Source organism: Rhinopithecus roxellana, chromosome 17, assembly GCF_007565055.1.
Source record: "Rhinopithecus roxellana isolate Shanxi Qingling chromosome 17, ASM756505v1, whole genome shotgun sequence".
NCBI classification, from domain to species: Eukaryota; Metazoa; Chordata; class Mammalia; order Primates; family Cercopithecidae; genus Rhinopithecus; species Rhinopithecus roxellana.
In genome coordinates, this window is record NC_044565.1 from 111,890,249 (window position 1) to 111,915,874 (window position 25,626).

General features: G+C 46.6%; 1 protein-coding gene across 1 annotated transcript in view; it reads right to left on the bottom strand.

The window, feature by feature from the left end:
* Window positions 1-3,737: 3,737 nt before the first annotated feature.
* NCAPH (non-SMC condensin I complex subunit H) overlaps window positions 3,738-25,626 on the bottom strand; it is a 37,876-nt gene continuing 15,987 nt past the window's right edge. The window contains exons 7-19 of the mRNA XM_030920533.1: window positions 23,648-23,837; window positions 22,272-22,363; window positions 21,288-21,490; window positions 16,435-16,583; window positions 15,388-15,494; window positions 14,601-14,723; window positions 13,402-13,512; window positions 11,608-11,790; window positions 10,196-10,312; window positions 8,742-8,842; window positions 8,188-8,280; window positions 7,737-7,812; window positions 3,738-4,283 (exon numbers count right to left, since the gene is read on the bottom strand). Coding sequence (XP_030776393.1) covers window positions 4,224-4,283; window positions 7,737-7,812; window positions 8,188-8,280; window positions 8,742-8,842; window positions 10,196-10,312; window positions 11,608-11,790; window positions 13,402-13,512; window positions 14,601-14,723; window positions 15,388-15,494; window positions 16,435-16,583; window positions 21,288-21,490; window positions 22,272-22,363; window positions 23,648-23,837 — 1,605 coding nt within the window. The 3' untranslated portion in view covers window positions 3,738-4,223. The remainder of the gene's footprint in view (window positions 4,284-7,736; window positions 7,813-8,187; window positions 8,281-8,741; window positions 8,843-10,195; window positions 10,313-11,607; window positions 11,791-13,401; window positions 13,513-14,600; window positions 14,724-15,387; window positions 15,495-16,434; window positions 16,584-21,287; window positions 21,491-22,271; window positions 22,364-23,647; window positions 23,838-25,626) is intronic.

Sequence of the window (25,626 nt, forward strand, 5' to 3'; positions counted from 1 at the left end):
AGAGAACGGGGTGGGGGGGGTCCATCCCCTCAGGCATTTACTCTTTCCAATTACATTCTCTGTTTTAAAATAGATGATTTTTATTATTGACTATAGTCACCCTATTGAGCTATCAAATAGTAGGTCTTATTCATTTTTTTTCTTTTGGTAACCATGAACGATCCCCACTTCCCCTCAAAAACATTTTTAAATGAACCTCAAAACTGAGAATGCTGCTCGCAGACCTAGATGATGGCTTGCTGCCTCAGTGCTGAGCAGGTTGGCTTCAGCCACCATCAATGGTTCCTTTCCTTGCTCCAGGACACCAAACTGGTTGCCACAGATGCTGCAAATCTTTGTGGTGTTGAAATGGCCCCGTGTCCTGTGCTAAGAAGGGGAACAACGCCCCACTCTGCCTGTGATCCATTATAGTTGTACCACAGCAGAATTGCTAGGGCACCAAAGCGTTACCTGCAGCCTCTTGCTCCCCAGGGGGATCATACACTATAGGGTGGTCCAGCCAGGGAAGTGCACCTAGCTGTACCATACTTTATTGGGAACTACAAACCCCCTTCAGACATCTGTCCTCCGGGTTCAATTCAGTTTGTAATGCCTGGTTCCCTCTTCCTTTGGATGGATTCTCTCTTAGGGCCCCACAATTCTATCTTGCAAACTCTCCTGCCCTTCAATTCTGGTTCTGTTTGGCAGAGAATGTTAAAACTTCATTTATGGACATGGTACGTGCTCTTGTCTCAGGAGGCTTCTCAGCATCTGAGGCAGATACTGCTGGCTACCTCAAATTTTCTTTTAACCTTAACAAAACCCACATTTTTAGCTGGACACATTACCATTTGTATTAGTTTGTTTTCTGTTACCTACAACAGAATACCTGAAACTGGGTCATTGACAAAGGAATTTGTTACAGTTATGGAGGCTGCAAAGTCCCAGGTTGAGTCCACATCTGGTGGGAGCCTTCTTGCTAGTGGGGACCTTTGTGGCATCCTGAGGTGGCAAATATTCGTATCAACCCCCCAGGAAACCGATTTAACAGGGGGCAGCAGTTCTCTTACCCCCCAGTCCTTCATCCTGCTGCTTCGACTATGGATGTGATGGCTGGACTCCAGCAGCCACACTGAAACAGAAGGATGAGCTGGAAGGATCCCTGGTCTCTCATAATTTCATGGAACCGTCACACCAGTCCTGGAATACGTACTTTCCAAAGTATTTTATATAAAATAAACTTATCTTGCATACCCACTGTCTTAGTCAATTTGGGCTGCTATAACAAAATGACTTAGGCCGGGCACGGTGGCTCAAACCTGTAATCCCAGCACTTTGGGAGGCTGAGACGGGTAGATCACGAGGTCAGGAGATCGAGACCATCCTGGCTAACACGGTGAAACCCCGTCTCTACTAAAAAAAAAATACAAAAACTAGCCGGGCGAGGTGGTGGGCGCCTGTAGTCTCAGCTACTCGGGAGGCTGAGGCAGGAGAATGGCGGAAACCCGGGAAGCAGACCTTGCAGTGAGCTGAGATCTGGCCACTGCACTCCAGCCTGGGCGACAAAGCCAGACTCCGTCTCAAAAAAAAAAAAAAAAAAAAAAGACTTAGACTGCTTATTTATAAACAGATTTATTGTTCATGGTTCTAGAGGCTGACAAGTCCAAGATCAAGGTGCCAGCAGGTCTGGTGTCTGCTGAGGGGCTCACTGCCCACAGGTGGTGCCTTCTCATGGCATCCTTACACGGCAGAAGGGCAAGAGGAGCTGAACAAGCTTCCTCAGGCCTCTTTTGTAAGAGCGAGCACTAATCCCATTCACAAGGGATCTGCCCCCATAACCTAATCACCTCCCAAAGGCCCCATCTCAATACCAAATGTATTAGGGGATTTCAACATAGGAATTTTAGACACAAACATTCAGACCACAGCACACGTAGCCCACAGCAACCGTGTAATGAGGGAAACAGGAGAAGCCAGGGGAAGGGGAGGGGATTTCGTTGAAGAAGTTGGTATTGAACTCATCAGTTTTTTTTGAGATAGGCTCTCACTCTGTTGTCCTGGCTGGAATACAGTAGTGTGATCATAGCTCACTGCAGCCTCAAACTCCTGGGCTCAAGTGATTATCCCACCTCAGCCTTCTGAGTAGCTGGAATTACAGACACACACCTCCATGCCTGGCTAATTTTTAAACATTTTTTTAAAGATGGGGGTCTGTTTTCCCAGGCTGGTCTCGAACTCCTGACTTCAAGCAATCCTCCTGCCTCTTCCTTTCAAAGCACTAGGATTGACAGGTGTGGACAACTGCACTTGGTCCCAGTCTTTCTAGTTTTACTGGTAATTCAGCCCCCGCCCAGACCCCACTGTAGAGAAGTGGGGCTGACTGAGGGAAGGAATGGGCTTAGCCAGTTCTACTTTCAGGAATAGCAGAGCAAGAAGCCCAGCACTGACCTGGCCTGGGAAAGTGATGGAAGCTTCAGACCCAGCAAGACAGAGTGTGGATTCTCGCCTGCAGCACCACCGCTCTTTCTAAAGCATGCTCTTTTAGAGTTCCATGGTGTGACAGCTAAGTCTCTAACCCTCTCAGTACAATAGAGCAGGGAATGTTTTGGACACAATTTGGAAAGCATATTCCTGTGGGGAGGGGATTATTTTTGTTTTGTGTAGTTTCTGGCTAAGAAGCAAGTTATTATCAAGAGCAATTGTCAATTGATTATATACTTCACTGCTTCTGGCCTATATCCAAGATCTCTATTTAGCCACTCAATGATGACGGATGTTCTGGCAGAGATCCAGGACCAGCCAGTAACAGAACTACTTGGATCAACATCTATAATATTGTTTCAAGGCCAGGCACGGTGGCTCACACCTGTAATCCCAGCACTTTGGGAGGCCGAGACGGGCGGATCACGACGTCAGGAGATCGAGACCATCCTGGCTAACACGGTGAAACCCCGTCTCTACTAAAAATACAAAAAACTAGCCAGGTGAGGTGGCGGCGCCTGTAGTCCCAGCTACTCGGGAGGCTGAGGCAGGAGAATGGCATGTACCCGGGAGGCGGAGCTTGCAATGAGCCGAGATCCGGCCACTGCACTCCAGCCTGGGCGACAGAGCCAGACTCCGTCTCAAAAAAAAAAAAAACAAACAAACAAACAAAACAAAAACAACAAAAAAATATTGTTTCAAATTGCAAGCAAAGTTAATTCCCCTATTTCTCTGAGGTTAGGGGAAGAACTTGTACATTTGTGTGTGCTGCATTCTGTGGAGATGGACAAATCTGAGTACTGCTCTCCACCCACTGCTGAGCCTGTATGACCCACCCAGGTAGCACAGAGCACAGTGGCTGAGAGCAGACTCTGGAGGCAGATTACCAGGCTCAGCCCACCCCTGACAGTCAGCCGGCTGCCCTTATGCAAGTTACTCTACCTTGGGTGTCTGTTTCCTCCTCTGCAACATGAGAGTCACAACAGTAAGTTCCTCCTAGGGATGCTGAGAACACTACACGAAGCAATGTACAGAAGGGACAAGAATCACTACCGGCTCCCTCCAGCAGAATCCTGGGATTTAAGCAGGACCCAATCTTGCAATCTCAATGTCCAGCCAGTGTTCTCTCTCTTCCATTCTCCTCCGAGGCAAACCATCTTGGCCCTTAGGCGTCTTCTGCCTTATATTGACGTGTGGGTATCCCGGGTAACTACCAGGACTGCATCCCCTCAAGGGTAAGGACTAGGTCTGATACTCATCTAGTGGACACTCAAATATTTTGCCAGTTATATTACTAAGAATTTTATTTTTGAGCATTCTATATACATTTATAAGTGTACATATGGTGTATTTCATGTACATGGATTATGAAGTTCTTCAAGGGCAACATTCAGTGCCCACTGGAAAATTTTCTACAAGAGTAGAGTTTGGAAAATAACAGATCAACTTAGGAGACTAGAACTATACACTGATACGAAGAATGGATATAGGTTTTCTCAATCCAGAGCAGTACCCTCACCCGCTCTGCCCTCCCCTCTCCTAGATGGTCACCATAGGGCAGTAAGGTTTCATCAGTCAAGCACAGAGTTTCAGGGCGCTGGCTCCCAGACCGTGACGGAGAGAAGGAAAGAGCTACAAATAAACAGGCACGCTGGTAGTTGGCTACAGCCTGGGTAGAAGCCCATGGCATCTTCTTCCACCCAGACTGGGGATGTCCCGGCAGCTGAGTAAGTGACGGGCCTCCAGACTTCTCCACAGCGAACTCAATCTCCTTGCCTCACAAGAACGTCAGAAAGGTCCTCTGTTCCTTCCAGCTTTAGATTCTGAGGCAAGACCAAAACATGCATGGACTTTGGTATACTGAGAATAAAAGAATCATCAATTCCAATCACAGTTACAAGATAGTGACAACGAGAAGAAAGTCTGTCCCATGATTATAAGAAAAACTGTTTCATAGCAAGTATAACTTGCATGAAAAAACTGATTCCCAATCCTTGTTACAACAAAATGACTTAGGTAAAAAAGCAAAAAGCAAGCCTTGTCTGGCTCTGGTTCCTGCAACCCACCCCCTATAAAGGGCCTAAGAGCTGAGCTGTCTGCCCTAAAGATGCTCATGGAGGCAGATGGGAGGTCATCAGGAGCCACAACACATACATATAGTCATTTGTTCCCCCCTCATCCTCGAGGGATGTTCCAAGGTCCCTGGTGGATGCCTGAACCCATATAGTACCAAATCAAACACAACGCATGATTTTTATGTATATGTATACACAAACATACCTCGTTTTTCCTATACACATACACTTATGATCAAGTTTACTTTATAAATTAAATAACTAATAATAAAATAGAAAAATTAAGTCAAGTAAGAGGGAGTGGAACACAAGCACTGCAGTACCGCAACAGTTGACCTGGGAACTGAGATGGCTGCCAAGTGACTAATGGGAGAGCCGTGTCTGCAGTGTGGATCCAGTGGACACAGGGACAGTTCAGATCTGGGGCAGGATGGAGCGGGACACTGTGACATTTCATCACACTACTCAGAACAGTTGCAACTTAAAACTTACGAACTCTTTATTTCTGGATTTCCACTTAGTATTTTCAGACCATGGGTGACTGTGGGTAACTGAAACCATGGAAAGTGAAATTGTGGAAACAGGGGCACTACTGTATTAACCCCGTCCATGCACACCTCCTCCAGGCACCCCCAACTGCCCCACTGCCCCATCCCTCCATTAGTTCCTGACAGCAGTGCCCTCCTGCCAGTCTCTGCACAGGCCTTTCCCTACCTCCCTCCCAGCTCCTCCCCAACCCCAGGCAGTATTTCCCTCAGGACTACGCAGCCGTGAGACGCCTTTCCCGACGAACTTCACAACCAGCCTGCCCTGACTCTGCACCGGAGGCAGATGGGATGTGCCAGGGCTCAACAGCCACTTGCACCTTTCCTTGCCATTAAAGACGGAGCGCTCAAGTCATACCTCGCAGGTTTTCTGCAGTTCAGGTTCTGGAGGCCGCACACTGCTGCTGGCATGTAGAGAGCCATGAAGGCAGAAGGCCTCATGCCCATCACCGGCTCCTAAGCCCCACACACTGCCTGGCTATGTGAGGGGAGATTGTTATCACAGTGGTGGGGGAACAGACTCCAGACAGGAGTGAAAGAAAGAGAGAAAGAAGTCCAAGAGGAGGTGAAGTTCTGCTGTGAAGTGTTGAGAATATTTCTCTTGGTGGCTCTAAGCTCCGAGTTATCACAGATCCCTGTAGATTACCAGAGTAACTATTGTGGCCAATGTTCCAACCCCATTTTCTCAAACAACCCAAAGCCAGGCCCCAGCACTCAGCCTCACAAGTCATTCTACAAACCCCAAGAGCTCCGGGACCCTTAAAACAAGACTTGATCACAGCAAAATGAACGAGGCTGCACTGCCACTGAGAGCAGGGGTGCAGAGCTGGGGTCGGAGCAGCATGGCCTCAGTGAAAATGACCTCAGCGAAGCCGCAGAGTCACTAATGTATCTTAGCAGCGTTGTCCTGGCCTGACTCCTTAAGAAACAAGTGAGGGCCATGAAGTCGCTTTCTCAAGGCAGGTTTCTGTGGAGAGACACAGCCTAGAGAAGCACTCTGACCTTCAGGCTGGGGCTGATGAGCGAAGGCAGTAACACTCTTAAATTGGACTCAGAAGGTTTCTGAGCTTTGGAGGCCAGCCTAGGAGCCTGGTGTGCTAGGAGACCAGCACCCATGTGGGAGAGTCACCAGCACCTATTTCCACCAAGATGGTGTGCAAGTGAGATTCCAGGCCTCCCCCAACACTTCTCAAGTCAGACAGATGGATGGCCTGCACACCACCCACCTCAGATGTTGTATCCTCAGCAGAGCCACTTATGAATTTGTCAGAACAATGATAATAGTATATTTTTTAATTTTTTATTTTCTTAGTCATTCTCTCTTCACATAGTTTGCATGTGACATCGGATACCTTAGGATGTGTCAGGTATAGGAACTACCACCTCCTATAACCACGGGCATGTCTGCCTTCACAGGCTTGTGAATGGGGCACGTCCTCTCTCCACAGTCACTGGTCACCGTCTTACTGCCCCCCAACAGCAGCCATGCAAGTTCAGCATTCCTGGGTTAAAACCATTCCCAAGGGCTCTGATGTACAATTGTTCCTTCTTGGGAACTACACTGGGCTCTTTTGTTTAGGCCTGAGGTTTGAACACCCAGACTGGTGGTTACGAGCCCAGTGGTCAGTACAGTTGTCGGAGACATACAGCACTTGGTCCTGGCCCAGTGGCTCTTCTGCACCTGTTCCCCACCCAGAATCAAAACTAGCTTCTGCTAACTGGACAGTTTCTTCTTCTTCATGAGGTTGTGAGCTAAGCAAGGTATTGACAAGAGAAAAACTGGTCTCTGACTTCCAGTGGTAGGTCACTGGGATTGGCTAATGGCTGTGCCACACAGGCCAGGGCAACCTCTCTCCGAAGCAGAGTGAGACCTGGAAAATGGAGCCAGTCCTCACTGCTCCTGATTTCACTAGGAGGCCAGAGGTCACATGTTGGCACATAGGAAATCCTGGCTGCTTCCACCAGCACCCCATTTTTGCTACCATTCCATTCCCATAATCACCCACTAAAACCACACTTCGGCATTCAGACAGTACCTGCACACCAGTGCCCACCCCTCCTCCTGGGGAGCTGACAGTGGTGGTGCACACCATGGCCACGGTGCCCCAGCCCCAGGGTGGTGCTTGCCGCACACGCCGTGGCCCAGCCCATAGCCTCTACTGCAGGTGCCAAAGGCTGTGCTGTTATCAGCTGGCTGGGGACCCTAATGGACACCAAGTGTTTAGCAACGCCCAAACGTACTCTTCTCTTTCTGCAACTGTTTTCTTTCCATCCTCATCTCTCTCCTCTTTCCTCTGCCAGGTCTCCCATATGTCTTGACTTTGGTACAACCAGGCTTTGGCCTTTAAAGTCTTTGACACCCAGTGAAGTAAAAGCACGTTGTGTTCTTAGGTTGGGGAACTTACCGATCACACTTCCGTCATCTAAAATCTTACCATTTGGGTCCTCTGTGCTATTTTCATTGCTAATCGAACCTGATGGGTTTTTTCCTAAGTTACTTCTAGGTGCCTGGCTAATCATTTGGGTTGAAGGTACCACATGAGTCACAGTATTTAAGAAATCCTATAGTAGCCCATGCAAGATCAAATAAAAAGCTAAATGACTTGACGTAAACAGGGAATACTCTAATACTCCCATGCTTACCTTAATTACCTACCTTTTCATTGGCTAAATGTAGGAGACAGGCAAAAGCCAGAGGTATGGAGAGGTTCTGAGCCATGACAGGGGGCAGGCTGGAAAGAAAGGGGCAAGTATTTAGGTCACTGCAACTGTTAGAACAAAGGCTCATTCATCAAGTATGAGTAAGTCACACAAGCAATGACTAAAGTAATGAGAGACAAATCTTTCAGATGCATTTTCATAAGCAGATTTTTCTAGTTTCTGAGATAAAATATCTCCTGTTACACTCTGACCACTGGCACAGAAAAACACCTTTTTTAAAGGTGGTCTGTATTAACTTATCTATCAACACAGAAAGAAAACAGAACAGCCACTACAAGGGTCATAGGAAACAGGCTGTGTGTGTGTGTGTGGAGGGCCCGCCACCCGGACAGCTCAGAGGAGAGTAGGTGAGCCCCCCACAAAGCCCCACGCCTGCCAGCCCGCACCTCCTCTGCAGGTCCTTCGTGAGCCCGCTAAGCATCTTCTTGTCAGCCACTTCTGCCAGGGCCCCTTCTTTTCCAGCTTCCCTGTGGCTTTGCCTAACAGAAGCACATTTACAGGTCGGACAGTTAGGGCTAGTGCACTTTTGAAAGAGCAACAAAAGGCCGGGCACAGTGGCTCACGCCTGTAATCCCAGCACTTCGAGGCCGAGGCGGGTGGATCACGAGGTCAGGAGATCAAGACCATCCTGGCTAACACAGTGAAACCCTGTCTCTATTAAAAATACAAAAAAATTAGCCGGGTGTTGTGGTGGGAGCCTGTAGTCCCAGCTACTCAGGAGGCTGAGGCAGGAGTGAACCTGGGAGGCAGAGCTTGCAGTGAGCTGAGACAGCGCCACTACCCTCCAGCCTGGGCAACAGAGCAAGACTCTGTCTCAAAAAAAAAAAAAAAAAAAAAAAGAGCAACAAAAATAAAGGTGTATCACCAAAAAGTCTATACCTAAATTAAATGAAAACAAATTTCTTAGTTATTTTGAAGAAAAAGGATCTATAAAGGGAACCAGTGTCTCAGTCCTGCTCTAATGACATTGTGGTGAACATGGATGTCAATGGTCAGCATCACCCTGGTAAAGGAGACACTGCAAAGGTGTCCTAGGGTGCTCTAAAAACAAACAAGAAAAAAAACAGTAATAAAAAGTCATGATTTTTTTGTTTTTGTTTTTTCAGACGGAGTCTCACTCTGTCACCAGACTAGAGTGCAGTGGCACGATCTCGGCTCACTGCAACCTCCGCCTCCTGGGTTCAGGCGATTCTCCTGCCTCAGCCTCCTGAGTAGGTGGGATTACAGGCGCCCACCACCATGCCTGGCTGATTTTTTGGTTTTTCAGTAGAGACGGGGTTTCACCATGTTGGCCAGGCTGGTTTTGAATGCCTGACCTCATGATCCACCCACCTTGGCCTCCCAAAGTGCTGGGATTACAGGCGTAAGCCACTGTGCCCAGCCAAAGCCATGATTACTTGTAGCTTCAACTGGACTGCACTGCTAAGGGCAGCACAAAATTCATATTGAAAAGTAAAGTCAAACTTTCCACTTAAGACAAAGACACACACTTGCATCCCATTCTGTTCTAGTTGATAAAACTTTATAAATATGACTGAAGCTTTCTCTGATATCCAGCTTAGGGCCCTCAATCAACTTACCAGTTTTCATTTCTCAGCTACAAAAGGTCTAAACTCAGAATATTACCTGAGAAGAAGGAGTCAGAAAGAGGGAAGCATTCTAATTAACTGATACTTCCTTTCATTGAGGTGGACCAAGTTAATCAAGGTTTCAACTTGTTCTGAAGGAGAAGCAGAATCTGACAGTATAATAATTATTTTTCCACTATCTTCCTACTGAGAATACATTCCTGAAATCAGAATTATTAGATCAAAGGGTTTAAACATTTCATAGCATATAGCAACTTAAACTGTACCAGCAGTGAATAAGAACTCCAAATTTCCCTCCTCACTAATGGAAAACAGCTGAATTACTAAACCTGCTGCTGTTTTACAGTAGCATCAGGATTCACTTGTCTGACAAGCTTCACTTGTCTTTTTTTATTACCAGCAAGGCTGAATCATGCCTTACACACTAGTCTGCTATTTGTATCACAGTCTGTGTGATCTGCCTGCTTGTACACTTGGTTCATTTCTCTCTTAGAGGCATGATGTCTTCCTTGTATTTTTGTTTTGTTTTTCAAGGATCTCTCTCTCTTGCCCAGACTGGAGTGGAGTGGTACAATCGTATCATAGTTCACTGTGACCTCAAACTCCTGGGCTCAAGTGATCCTCCCACTTCAACCTCCCCAAGTGCTGGGATCACGCGCGTGAGCCACCATGCCCAGCTCTCTGTATTTTTGAATGAATATTTCTGCCTTGGAGGCATTGACCAAATCGAGGTGTCTTCGGCTGTAGACATCAACCACTCCCCTCTCGCATGCTGGGCACCTACAGAACAGGCAGAGCATCTGACCTCTGCATCTGCCTCCTTTCCGGAGAGCGCTGTCAGCAGACTCCACATGCTCTGCTTCAGCTTCTTCATGTCCATCTTTTTGGCAGTCTTGGCATAGTGAATTTCAATTTTATTTACCTGAAATAGGTATATGACAGAGTAAAACTAAGTAGAATAAAGAAACTTTTACCATTAATCCATTGTAAAAACAAAGGTCTGGAGTTCAACTAAAGAAGGAATCCAATTTCAACCAAGAAGCTACAGAAATCTCTGTTTTTTGTTGTTGTTATTGGTTTTCTTGTTTTGTTTTTTGTTTTTTTTCTGAGATGGAGTTTCGCTCTTGTCACCCAGGCTGGATTGCAGTGGTGCAATCTTAGCTCACTGCAACCTCCACCTCCTGGGTTCAAGTGATTCTCCAGCCTCAGCCTCCCAAGGAGCTGGGATTACAGGTACCCACTAATTTTTGTATGTTTAGTAGAGATGGTGTTTCACCATTTTGGCCACTGCTGGTCTCAAACTTTTTTTTTTTTTTTTGGGATGGAGTCTCACCCTGTTGCCCAGGCTGAAGTGCAATGGCACGATCTCGACTCACTGCAACCTCTGCCTCCCGGGTTCAAATGATTCTCCTGCCTCAGCCTCCAGAGTAGCTGGGATTACAGGCACCTGCCACCACACCCAGCTAATTTTTGTATTTTTATTAGAGACGGGGTTTCACCATGTTGGCCAGGCTGGTCTCGAACTCCTGACCTCGTGATCCGCCCGCCTTGGCCTCCCCAAGTGCTGGGATTACAGGTGTGAGCCACTGCGCCTAGCCTCAAACTCTTGACCTCAGGTGATCCATCTGCCTTGGCCTCCCCAAGTGCTGGGATTACAGGCGTGAGCCACCGAGCCCAGCCCAGAGCTCTCTTTGGACACTAAAACTAGAATCCCTCATATGAAATCTAATTTCTTTTTGATCAACTGCACTCTACATTAAGGCTAACTGGAATTCCAGAGTGTAAAAGAGATAAGTGAATCAAATACTAAGGCAAGCATAAAGCCTTCCAGCTGGTATGGAAGAAATAAATGTTTAACGCATGATAGTTTAATACAAACTGAATTTGGCCAAGATTTTTCAGAGCCACACAGCTAGCTAGCCTTGCTGAATTAGCATATAAATTTATATTCTCTGCCTGCAGCCTTCATTCATATGCCTTATTTGGGTGACCAGTTCCTCCCCAGTTGTCTTTTCAAGGTCTTTGGAGAGATGGTCAGAGATGGTCAGTTCCACACAACCTAATTAGCATCAGCTCACTCTCACAACCCTATTTAAAACTCGGAGCAACAGGCTAAAATTGAGAAGAAAACAAGCTCAGACTGCCATGACTCTCATGTAAGAGGAAATTACACAGACTTCAGGCAAACAGTGTAATTCTCTGCCGTTTCATCCGTACCTTCTGAGGCTCAGCTACCAGGTTTGACTCCCCATATGTTGTGATGTCTAATCCTTGGGCTTCCGGAGTGTCTCCATTCTGTTGGGCCGTCTTAGGTGGATGGCAAGGAGAAGGTGAGAGGTCAGAGTTCCCAACTGGTCCCACGAATAAGTCATCAGAATCTTCATTATCACTGTCAGCAGCCTGGGCAAGAAACAGCTCTTTGAGTTTGGTGGAAGTTGCCAGAGGAGCTTAGAAACACCCTTGAAATAGACTCCGTGTTTAGGAAGCAAGAAGAGACCATCTGATAGTTCACTGAGTGAGTTACACCGCGATGAACTTCTCGGTGCCCCTAGTTGTCATCCTGTTTTATATAAACCCTGTTAGAGAGGTGTCTGTTATCAACCTAAGACCCTCCGAGTGGGAGTTAAAGGAATTCAATAATCATAATTGCCACTATGTCCCCCCTTCAGCTTCTAACTGATTTAGGATTTCATTTTACAGAAAACATTCCTCTCCGGGCGCGGTGGCTCAAGCCTGTAATCCCAGCACTTTGGGAGGCCGAGATGGGCGGATCACGAGGTCAGGAGATCGAGACCATCCTGGCTAACACGGTGAAACCCCGTCTCTACTAAAAATACAAAAATACTAGCTGGGCGTGGTGGCGGCGCCTGTGGTCCCAACTCCTCGGGAGGCTGAGGCAGGAGAATGGCCGGAACCCGGGGAGCGGAGCTTGCAGTGAGCTGAGATCTGGCCACTGCATTCCAGCCCGGGCGACAGAGCAAGACTCCGCCTCAAAAAAAAAAAAAAAGAAAAAGAAAACATTTCTCAAATACCGGAGACATGACCTGCACATACCACCCAAGGAAAGCACAGGAGATTCCTGGGGCCATCTGGTCAGTAGCAGGGGTACCACCCAGAAACAAATGAGAAAGTCATTTTCGGGATCACATCCAGAGTGAATGTATCAGTCAGTATCTAGGGGCAGGGGGTGGGGTTGGGGGACACAGGTCAGAAGTCAGTCTTTAAATAGGCTCCCTGGGTGATCTGTATATAAGTTAAAGTTTGAGAAGCACTGGTCAAAAGGTCAGTCTGGATTTTCACTAAAATATAACAGCCTAACTCTCTTCCGAGTAAGAATATAAGGTGAATAAATTTTTTTTCCAGTTCTTTTCCCCCTTTCCACATACAGGGGCACAGATGAAGCCTATTTTTCCAGTTTCTGTTACCTGTATCAGCCATCTCATCAGTAGACTCAGAGAAGGGATATGGAAATTCTTTAGTCTAAACCATGATCTAAAGATCGGGGATGGCTTGTACAAGTTCACAACAAGCTTGCAATATGAGAACGACATTCAGAGCTAGAAACCTGGTCGTCGGAGATACACCCCGAAGACTTATTTTTCGCCACACCAGATCACACCACCTTCACATGTCTATGCGTTTTGTCTACCTGGCCAAAATACTAGCTCGTAAGAGGACAAAGTGTTTATATTCCTTTGAAATCCCACAACAGCCAATATTAGTACTTTGCAGCAGAGGCTAAGCACTCATTCACATGTGGACGCATTCACTCGAGTGTGGCCATTTGCTTCCTGCATGTAGGATGTGAGGTAAGGCAGGCCAAGGGTGAGGTTGTTTCCTCGACTCTGCTCAGCTCCTAGCACTGGGTGGAAGGCAGACCCTTCACCCAGAAAACCTCTATTAGATTCAAAATTTCCAACAGTCTCCCGCCACATAAAGTGGGGACATGGGAAGCAGAGAAAAATGACTCCCTGGCTTAGAAGAGAGGACAGAGCCCCTTTCCCCCTTCACCTGTAATCCAGGGCAGAAGTTGGAGGTGTCGTTAGGGTTGTTGTAATCATAGTCTTCAATTTCTTCATAATGCTCAGTCTCTGCCCTTTGGCCCTGGGCCATCTTAACTAACTAAAGGAAAGAATAAATGCAGAAAGCAATTTTTTAAAAAGCTACTGAACAGGTTAGAGAAGTAAATCTTAATTCCTATGCCCAATCTCATCCTAGAATTATACCATTTTAGCGTCAGAAGGGCCCTCACAAGTCATCTAAGTCTAACAGACTTTTCCACTGCACAGCGCAAACCTGGAGTAGCAGGGCTCAGTGTCTCTACTAGTCCCAAATAAACCAGAGCAGCTCTATTCTGTGTGACTGGCTGGTTAGGCCTTCTGCACAGTGTTACTTGAAAAAGAGTTCCTTCACTAAAAACAAAAGTTGGAAAATCTACCCCCCGGCTTTCTGAAAGTCAACTTGGTGCACTTGAACAATTTTGATAGAAAACCCATTACCTTGGATCATGAGTAAGGCAACCTCACTGTATAAAGCAATTGGTGAGTAAATCCACAACTTCAACGAGAAAGCAAAGGAATCAGTCGGGCGCGGTGGCTCACACCTATAATCCCAGCACTTTGGGAGGCTGAGGCAGGTGGATCACCTGAGGTCAGAAGTTCGAGACTAGCCTGGCCAACATGGTGAAACCCTGTCCCTACTAAAAATACAAAAAATTCACTGGGCATGGTGGCAGGCACCTGTAACCCCAGTTACTTGGGAGGCTGAGGCAGGAGAACTGCTTGAACCCGGGAGGGAGAGGTTGCAGTGAGACAAGATTGCACCATTGCACTCTAGCCTGGGGCAACAAGAGCGAAATTCTGTCTCTAAATAAATAAATAAATGGAGAAAGCAAAGGAAACAAGAAATAACTAAAAAACTGTTGAAACTTCACCAAAAAACTACACCCACTGCCCCCTAAATTTCAGCATGGAGGCTTCAGTTTCCAGCATTCTTGCCAGGTAAACTATTTCCGAGTGTTTACTGTGTGTCCATCACACAGGCCTTTCCTTTTAGCTTTCTTTGCCTTATCTATTTGATTTCCTGGCAACACCCCTTGGCTAACACAACCCCTCCTCACACTCTCCCCTTCCTCAAAGGCACTGCCTAACCGTCACACTATCAGCCACTTGAGACCTTGCGTGCTTAAAGGAACCAAGAAATGGGCTTACCCTGGTGCCTGGTTTGAGGTGAAGCTGGACCAGAGTGTCGACATCGTAGTGGAAATCTGTAGGAAGGGTGGTAGCTCTCCAATTCTGGTTCTCCAAAGTGGACTTGGTCAGAATAGTGGCGGCCTATAATTTTTATTTTTTAAAAGGTGTTTTAGGCATTTTAACAATGGGTAAATTAACATCTTACTTTTTTAAAGCAGTCTGGGAAGGGTTTGGGCAGCATGAGTCTACCATCACTCTCGTAGTTCTATGTAAAAAAGTGTTTTGCTAGCATTATTCTTTTTATTCTCAATTTGATTCTTTCTGCCACTGAGTTTAGGACTATTTCTCAATAGTGCCTTTAGGGAACAAGGAAGAATGAAACCACCTGTTTGCTCTAAGAATTAAATTTATATGGAATTTTAAAAAATCACATCTGAGGCCGGGCGTGGTGGCTCCCGCCTGTAATCCCAGCGCTTTGGGAGGCCGAGGCGGAAGGATCACAAGGTCAGGAGATCGGGACCATCCTGGCTAACACGGTGAAACCCCGTCTCTACTAAAAATACAAAAAATTAGCTGGGCGTGGTGGCGAGCACCTGTAGTCCCAGCTACTCAGGAGGCTCAGGCAGGAGAATGGCGTGAACCCAGGAAGTAGAGCTTGCAGTGAGCCAAGATCGTGCCACTGCATTCCAGTCTGGGCAACAGAGCGAGACTCCATCTCAAAAAAAAAAAAAAATCACATCTGAAAGGGAAAAACGAGTGTGAAGAGAATTTAAGAAAGTACAATCCTAATAAATCCAGTACAAACCTTTGTTTTTCTAAAATATACATCAAAGTCAATATCATCTTCAAAGTCAATTTCAAAAACTTTCTTTGTACTCTTCTTTCTGTTTTCTGATTGGGAGGGAGCATCTTCTGCAGAGTGAACACAAATGTCAGCATTTCACTTCTGTGGCCTGCTTACTCATTTCACAAGATCTGCTGACAGCCTTATCAAGGCTTATCAAAACCACAAGGCGGCATCGTGTCTGAGCATCACAATGGTAGGAGTGCTCAACCGCCACCCTCTTTTCATCCTAAACTTATCATTTGTGTTTTGGCTAAGAAAACACATCAGAAACACATGCTTGGCCGGGTGCAGTGGCTCATGCCTGCAATCCCAACACTTTGGGACGCCAAGACAGGAGGATCGCTTGAGGCCAGGAGTCCAGACCAGCCTAGGCAACAAAGTAGGATGCCGTCTACAGAAAATTTAAAAATTAACTGAGCATGCTGGCAGGCCCCTGTAGTCCCAGCTATTCAGAAGGCTGAGGTGGGAAGATGCTTAAGCCTGGGAGGGTCAAGGCTGCAGTGAGCCATGATTTACCACTGCACTTCAGCCTGGGTGACAGTGTGAGACCCTGTCTCAAAAGCAAAACAAAACATAGAACAACAGATGCTTATCCCTTTCTTTCAAAGAGACATTGCAAAACACATAAGGTCAGCACAGCCCTTCAGAGTTCTACAGAATGTCAGCATGTGCATTAGCACCTGTATGCCCTCTAGTGCCCGGGGGTCATGCCCACCCACGGCCCGAGTTAAGTCATGTGTATACTAGGGAGCAGTGTGAGGCTGGGAGCCCCGTTCTCCTGACTCCATTACACACTCTTCTCACTCAGAGGCTTCCATTTTCACTGTCCCTTCATCCCAGGCCAGGCAAACTGACCAACCAGGAGGCTGGCTCATCTGTATGCTTCTTTGACTTATTAAGAGACACAACAGGGCTGTGACTGGCATTTCTCTTCCTTGGCTAACTGCTGACTGGCTGGTCATGTACACTACTTCTTTTCTTAAAATTCCACCTAGAATTACATACGTTTGCGTCGAGGCCTAAAGCGCCAGTGATCCGGGCCAGCCCACATTGACATGGTCCGAGGACTGAAATAAGAATATTCTCCAGGTTTCATAGACAGAAGGGGGCACATGGTCCTGACGTCTCCATCCCCGAGGGAAATCATTTCTTCCCTGTAACACACGTGAAATCATATTTGTACATGTATATTACATATATTACAATGCTGCATTTACATATGAAGTATGTCCACAAATGAGCTGCATTTCTAAGAGTGAGTCCAATACAAATACTTCATTATTAATAATTCCTTTTACTTCTCAAGTACTTTTGCTTCTCTTAATTTTATAATAATATAATCATGTCTATACGAGTACTCTGGAAGTTTCAAAGTGCACCATAAAATGCTAGTCTACCTAATTTGAGAGACAAGATGACAAAAGTAAAGAGAATTCTTTTGGTTTAAGAATCCACAGCTAGTAAAATGCCAGAGCTGGGAGCTGGACACAATTCCCTTAATCCCAGCCTCAGGGTCCTTCCACACACAGGCTTCTTGCCATACAAGATGACAAACCCCTCATTCTTCACCATCCTTCCGTAAATGAGGCCTCCAAAAGACACCGCTATAGTTCCTATTAAAAGTGAAAAGAATGTTTGTCTAATTATTTAGTTCCTCTAATGCTTTGGGGGCCCCCCTTATAATCTGTTAGGTCATCCAGCTTTATTCTTTGCCGTGTGTAGAGTGTCTAAGTGGTCAGTGCAGCATGGCAGTTTCGATTGGGTTTTTCACTCTTTCTACACTTTTAGAAAATAGACACGGGGTCTCACTATGTTGGTCAGGTTGGTCTTGAACTCCTAGCTTCAAGCAGTCCTCCCGCCTCAGCCTCCCAAAGTGCTAGGATTACAGGTGTGTCAGGATTACACCATACCCAGCCATTTTTCACTCTTTCCACAGGGTACAAGCTTTCTCCTAAAGGGCTCCGACATGTCAGAAAGGACGCTGGTGCTGCTGTATTGCCCTCTGAAGGTACGGTAACAAAGGAGTTTCAGAAGAGTGGCTCTGTATTTGTACTGAGCATACATATAATTCCCGTTTATATAAGCCATATGGAATAAGCTAAAAAGGCTTTTAAAAGGGGATTTTGTCTTTATATACAGAATTTTAAAAAACAAAAACAGATTATATTTGTGTATTTATCGTGTAATTAAAACCTAATTAAAACACACAATAAAAAAATCACATTTCTAGTCTGCATGGCCTAGTGCTATAACAGAATCTGACACCTAGCACGTTATTAAGTAATAAATGCACTGTGCTGTAAACTCCAGAGGGAGAAGGAAGACAGTTTCAACAGCATCCCCACTTCATTCTGATGGATATCATTCCATGAGGAAGAGTGACTCCCATTCCTGATTCTGGTGACGCAGCTGGACAGAGGCGCTGCAGGATTTCTGAACTGTAGTAATTCAGTAATTCTTTTTTTTTTGAGACGGAGTCTCGCTCTGTCGCCCAGGCTGGAGTGCAGTGGTGCGATCTCGGCTCACTGCAAGCTCCGCCTCCCGGGTTCACACCATTCTCCTGCCTCAGCCTCCCGAGTAGCTGGGACTACAGGCACCCGCCATTGTGCCCAGCCAATTTTTTGCATTTTTAGTACAGACGGGGTTTCACCGTGTTACCCAGGATGGTCTCGATCTCCTGACCTCGTGATCCGCCCGTCTCGACCTCCCAAAGTGCTGGGATCACAGGCGTGAGCCATTGTGCCTGGCTGTAATTCAATAATTCTTTCAACATACAATGCTATGTCACAGGCATCCTACCAGTCCCAATTTCACCACTCAACAACGAAATGAATCCACCTATAGTCCAAAATAGTCTATCCATTTTTCAAGGCTGCCCACTTCAAACATCTCTAGTCCCTCCAGGAAAACTCTTTATTTCTTCTGTCCCCTCCCCATAATATCACAGGGTCCCTCCTTCAGTTTAGCCGTGGTTCAATCCATTGTCCTAACACTGGCAAGATAAGGTCTCCTCCCAGCTGGCTCAGCACATCAGACAGCATGCAGCCGAATGTTTCATTCTCGCACGCGTGGAGCAGACTGTGTTCTGGGCTCTGACCCCCGACCAGGGCTTTAACCACAGTGACTGCCTTATATCAGCATGCTCGTACTACAGAAGGGTTGGCCAGAGAACAGAGAACACTTGGCTCCAAGTGTTCTTGGGCTGCGGCGGCTGCTCCTGCTGCTGCACAGAGAGAGGGAGCTCACTCTTAGACACAAGCACTTTTGCAGACCAGTCCTTACCAATGCACGTGCACAAAGAGCTCCACCTTTTACGCTATGCAGTTGTCAGTGTGCTGCCATGCAAGGACCAATGACATGAGGCACCTACACAACACTGGTATTTATCACTCAGCATTGCCCCACCCCACCTTCATCCAGAAGCCCCCAAAGACCTTTCAGTAGAGTACAGTGGTTTCCAGCCCTGGGTGCAGAACACAATCACCCGGGGATGGTATGTGATATCTGGTCCCCTCTACCCACTGAGGTGCTCAGCTGGTGTGGACTGGAGCCTGCCATCCAAAGTTCGCTATATGTGGCCAGGACTGATCAAAGGTGCTGGGTGGCAACCAGCTCCACCCCATTAAACTCTCTGAGCCTATTTCCTCATCTGTAAAATGGGGATAATAGGACCTCATTATAGGGTTGCTGCAATAAAATAATTAATTTTAGATATTATGTAAATTTGTGAAATAACACACATAAGGCACCTGGCACAGCATCTTGCACAAAGAAAGAGGAGCTCAATAAATATCAGATATTGTTATTATCACCTGGTCCCAACCTTGCATTTTCATGCATGAGAAAACAAAGACCGCAAAAGGTGGTAACATTGTCCCACATCTCACGGCTAGTCACGGCAAGATCAGGTCTACTCAGATCACTCACTGAACTCCCAGGGAAGGCCAGCGATGTGGCAAAGGGAGGGGATTTAAGGATGGGTAAAACCCCAGACTAGAAGTGCAGCCTCCCGCCCCTAATGTACTAGGTAGGATAGAGTCTAAGATTTTGTGCTATTTGGAATAGGGGAGAGAAGTGGAGACATTTGCTCAAAATAACCAGCAGAAATCATCTTCCAGAAACCAAATGAAAGTCTTGGAAGCCCTTTGTTATTGTCAGTCCCTCAGATGTCACTTCACCGTTTTAGAAAGTGATAGCTTTTCTCTGACATTTGAAAATGACATTTTAAAAAGAGTTCATCCCATCAACCTATCATTTCTCCCTTCTTAGAAGACAGGATGGCCGGGCACAGTGGCTCACGCCTGTAATCCCAGGAATTTGGGAGGCCGAGGCAGGCGGATCAAGAGGTCGGGAGATCGCGACCATCCTGGCTAACACGGTGAAACCCCATCTCTACTAAAAATACAAAAAATTAGCCGGGCTTGGTGGCGGGCGCCTGTAGTCCCAGCCACTCAGGAGGCTAAGGCAGGAGAATGGCGTGAACCCGGGAGATGGAGCTTGCAGTGAGTCGAGATTGTGCCACTGCACTCCAGCCTGGGCAACAAAGCAAGACTCCGTCTCAAAAAAAAAAAAAAAAAAAAGACAGGATGAGAATGGGGCAAAATTGCAGCCATGTGAATACAACAATTCTGGACAGCAGGGTGCCACTGGGCCTGGATGGGCAGTAGCACCTTGAGGTGCCAGATGCTCAGCCCTCCAGATTCCTACTCAGATTTTGAAAGACATTATCAGCCTAATCATTTCCCACAAGGGCAGACAAAAAATGAGCCTAGGAAAGACATTCAAGCAGGGCTCTTGGAAGAGATTTTTGTCATGGTGGGAAATTATACTAAGCAACTTCTAAGGTTTTAGTCAAACAAGACCAGCTTGGCTGTCCCCAATCCCAGGCCTGCAAAGCTCTGTTACAGACACAGGAGTTAACAGAGGCACTGTTCACTCTAATCTCATGAAATCTCCTACCCCCAGGCCCATTCAAGACCTTTACATGACCGTGACACTAAAGGGTTGTGGGACCCTGCCTCCAAATCATATTTAGAATTAAAACAGCACTAATCTATTAAATACATAAAGGTCAACCAAGTTCTGATTATTTTTATGATGTTTACCAGGATAATCAAAAATTTAAATTACTAAACCAATTACCCTTTTCCTCCTCCAAATATGCTCAATTTTGTTGGTTGTTTTTGTTTTCGCTGCCTTGCTCGTCCCCAGTCTGCCCATCTGGTAACCCAACACTGCCTAACCCCTACTTGCTTACCTTTCTGACAGCAAATTGGTGGCTTAGAGTCACCGAGAGCCACGCTATCAGCAGCGTGGACAAAGGGAGCGTGCTCTCTGCTACCAAAGTGCACGTGGTGACAGCAGCCACACTGACGCCATTACTAGATCCCAGCTGCTTTGCTCCAAACACTTCACATTGTTCCAATCCTTACAAACTCCTGCAATGTCAGTCGTATAACCAAAGTGGCTAAGCTGACATTCAAAGCCAGGTGTGACTCCTCTGAGGCAGAAAGGCTCCGCTGAGAAGCTCGGCTGTCGGGTATGACACAGCACCCAGCTCAGCCAATCAGACATCAAATTCAATCACCCCAGCAGGAAATCTGTTAAGAACTGATAGAGCCCAGGCATGGTGGCTCACACCTGTGATCCTGGCACTCAGGGAAGCCAAAGCAGGAGGACTGCGAGCCCAAGAGTTCAAGACCAGCCTGGGCAATGCAGTGAGATGCCAGTCTCTATTTTTGAAAAAAAAAAAAAAAAAAAAAAAGAAAGACTTTTTTTTTTTTTAAATTAGAGAAAAAGAAAAAAGAACCAATGGAAAACTCCTATGGAAACACTTTCTGTGACTCTGGGAGCCTTACTGGCAGCTCTGAACCTGGCAGGGCTCCTTCCAGCTCCTGAACTCTTCATGATCCCCAACTGCAGTGTGGTCGGGTTCATCGTTGGCATCAAAGTCATCCCCCAGGGACCCATCAGGGACGTCTCCGCAGTCACTCTCAACTTCAGCGTTGATGTCAAACACCTGGTCATTCTTCTTAAACTTGTCTACCAGGGCCGACACAGACTGGAGGGACAAAAGAGGGTTCTCTAAGTCTCATTCCTGTAACCACCCCAAATCACCACTGGAGGGACAGCCTTCTCACCCTTAAATTTCAGTTTCCAGCCTCCTCCATCCCCCGAGCCGCCCTTCCCCATCCCCTGCCTGCCCAGACCAGGATTCTCACAACAGCACAGTGAGGAGGAAGTTTATATTGTGCAGCACAGGATGAAGCTGCATTGTTGTCAGGTACATTTTGTGAAACATAAAACAGGATTCTGTATCCATTAACTACATGTTTGCAGAAAACAGTTTTCCTTGGAGACCATTTATTTTGGAAATTGTAGTAAGTAGGCTAAAGGGGGCCATGCTAAAAATACACAGAGGAAAGCTCTACACATGACAATTTCTCAGGAAACTCTGTGCCACGGGACTCAACCCCAAAGAGCAGGAAATTCCTCAAGCTTGACAGCAGCCTCAGAGATTCGAGGCCACTGGGATAACTACATTCAACAGTAAATCTAATTATAAATGTTCACCCATTCATGTCAGGGCTGCCTTACCCTAGGACAGCAGAAGAGAGGACATGAAGTTGATCCCGGAACTCATTTACCTCTAGAATAGTCCTGCTGGGGTTCACAACCCTACCTCTTCTCCCTCAGGGTTTTTGTCCCTACGGAAGTGCCAAAGGAAATATTTTCTGTACTCCTGGCTAAATAAAGATGGTGCCACAGTTTTGGTTCCCACTGGGCAGGACCAATCTTGAGCCAACTAACTGAAACCACGAGCTACTAAAAGCTGACCACACCTCATTATGTGTTTCACTGTCCCACTGAGTAAACTGGAACCCGGCCAGGGAAGGGCAGATCTGGCGATCTTCCGCACACTGCTGCAAGGGCGCTGGAGAGGATAGCAAGATCACAAAGAGAGATTAGAAGTGGGTCAAGTGCATTCCTTACTCCCTTCAGAATGATACTGAGTGGCAAGAGAGACGAGAGGCACAGTTACCTCACTGTTCTCCAGCAAAGGCTCAAGTATCATCAGTGGCTGGCTGGCTGCCAATCTCTGTGTCCCTGCCTCTCCTGGGGGCCAGCAGATGCACAGGCCACAACCACACTGGAGTGAGGCTACGCACTGTCATCACACAAATTAGTAAAACACTAGAGGAGAAACCTAAAGCACAGACATTTGATTCTGAAATGAATTCCGTGACCTATGCTATAGCTGGGAAATGAAATGCTTCGTCCTAAAAATACACTAAGTGCACAGGCAATCATGTAATGGTACTTTATTTTTTGTCCCATACTAACTAGAGAAGACTTACTTCAGAGGATTAGAGCCCCAATGAGAGCATAAACTTGGAAAATAGATTGTTAGCACAAAAGTTATACCAAATAAAATTGAGGCAAGAATAGAAATGACAAGAATGGGAGCTGGAACAACTGCATAGCCTGGAGGAGGAGTATCAATTTCATTCACCATGTACAAATGACCGCACTTGAGATGAAGCTCAGCGAGAGTACGAACACTGCAGTGGAAATCTGCAGAAGGCGGCAGCTCTTCTGGGAGCCCAAGTGTAGCTACTGCGCTGCACACACCTGGCCTCCCCACCTGCCGGTACCTCATTACAACATCCCGAGGAGAATCTCCAACTCAGGGGCAGAGGCATAAATGGGAGGGATGCCAAATCTCTGTCAAGCCAGTATAGGGGACTGATAATAGGAGAGATCAGTTCTTAGACTGCTGCAGAGGAGTCTCAAAACAATTCACAATGCTCTCTTCTCAGGGCCCCATGGATGGGGAGCAAATAAAGACAAAGCCTCTCTGGCTAGGCAAAGGTCTCTCTAAGTCCCCTTCCCAAGTACAAACTCTGACACTCCAGGAGGAATCCAGGGCTCCAAAATGTGACTTGGAGAGCTGACTGCAAACAGTGGGCACCTAAGGTACAAGGCACATCAAGACCAAGAGGCAATGGTTTACTGTTTTAGACTCCATGTCGCAGAGAAGACAAAAGTTAGTGGATTGCAAGGCACTCCCAAAAGAATACACAATTTGGCATTCCAGAGAAAATTTCTGGGTAATTTAAGCAACATAAGAGCATGATGGGCTTATTGTACCCCATGGTTATGTAAAAAATTCCCCAATGACTGAAATGTTCTGGTGAAAGGCATCACTTGTACTTACCTTTTAAATCTGTCATTTCTACCCAACCTAACTCTGGCAACTCGAGAGGTTCTCCCGTGGACAGCGTCTGGACATCAGAGGGAAACAGCAGCTCACTTCTGTAGTCCTGGCAGTGGAGAGTGGACAGAAACACCCCCGCTGTGCTGCACTCATCAAACGAGGCTGCCGTCTTCTGAAACATGGGATCAATCTGAACACAGAGAGAGAAGAAACTGAAGATTTACGGCATGTAGCCAAGGGAAATATAAACTCTTATGCATTTGGCCCCGCTCATTAGCAGGTGTATACAATGGACTGAAATATCTACACTCATGGTCAAAAGTGTGTTTTTTTGTTTGTTTGTTTTTGAGACGGAGTTTGCTCTGCCGCCCAGGCTGGAGTGTAGTGGCATGATCTTGGGTCACTGTCAACCTCTGCCTCCCAGGCTCCAGCGATTCTTGGGCCTCAGCCTCCCAAGTAGCTGGGACTACAGGTATGCGCCACTACACCTGCCTAACTTTTGCATTTTTAGTACAGACGGGGTTTCACCAAGTTGGCCAGGCTGGTCTCAAACTCCTGACCTCAAGTGATCCACCCACCTTGGCCTCCCAAAGTACTGGGACTGCAGGTGTGAGCCACCACACCCGACAAAAGTGGCTTCTCTAATTGATCAGATAAAATCCCGGTTCAAAAGAAAGGCTGGTTATAGTCAGGGGATAAACGTATACTGCTCCAGAAGATAGTACATGGTGGCAAGTGTACACTGTGCCAATTGGCGTTTTTATAATACACCTGGACGTGTATCCTTGCTGCTGGTCTCCTTTTATAAGTCACTAACAAATTCCATTGGCTTAAAAAGCCTGTGTGATAGAGCTAGTCACAGGGCTCTATTGTTCTCTGAACAGAATTATCTTCTAAAGTTTGGAAGCACATACCCAAGATATCCAGGCAAAGGACAGACAGAGTCAGTAGGGCTAGCTGGCTGGATAAAACCTGAGAGGTTTTAAGAAGGTCCCTAAGACTGGGTCAGGAGCAGGATTGGCATGGTCATATGACACCAAGCCCAAAGGCAGAATAAGGCACTGGGCATAAGAATATGGACAGGGCAAGTCATACACATGTGTAGCAAGAGGCTAGAAGCCCCCTGGGACTCTGCAGGTGACCTCGAGACAAGAGATACGGCGGGGGATTGGGTTCACGGGTCTCCCTGATGCCTCAGAACATGGCTGCTATAGAGCGAGGGGCTTGGATAGGACAACGCAGATGTGGCTCCCTGGCTCTTCCCTGGCCCCCTTAGCTCAGAGTCCAAGCTCATCGGAACTGAGGTTCAGCTCCTGCCGTACCATAAGCCCATCTCACCATTCTTCATCCCAGAGCAGCACATTCGTCATCGCCACGTTCTCCCGTCCCCTTAGCCCTCAGGCAGTCACACGTCCAGGTCGGTTACCTCCCAGTGCATCTTTCCATCCCCAGAGCCAGCAATATGACCCTTATGTCTGGCCTGTCCCAATTCCCATCCTAAAAATACCAGTGCTGTTACTCCTATTCCCTTCTCAAATGCTATCCAGAGTAACGGTTTCCCATCTGGAGGCTTGCATCCCTAGAAGTCTTGGGTAGGTGGTTAATGGAACTATACTCAGCACTTCAGAGCCAACATGGAAACTGTACATTGACCCACATTAAAGCTGAAAACACTATGATAATGTTCCTCACTTGTGTCTAGAATTATATCATGTATGAGAAGAGAGGGATTTATATCCCTAAACAATTCAATGGGACAGTAGATGAAACCTTCTGAAACAAGGGTCTGCAGTAAGGAAGGACCACAATAAAAGGCCTTGGAATAGACCGAATGATAAAGTTCACGATCTCTTTAGGTGATTTCTAAAAGCAAATCCTTGGCTCTAGCCAAACTCGTATACTCTCCAGCTTCCTAATCAGAACCTTCCTGTGCTGTGGCTTTTGCTTACACCTCTACTTAAAACCACCTCCCTGGCAAT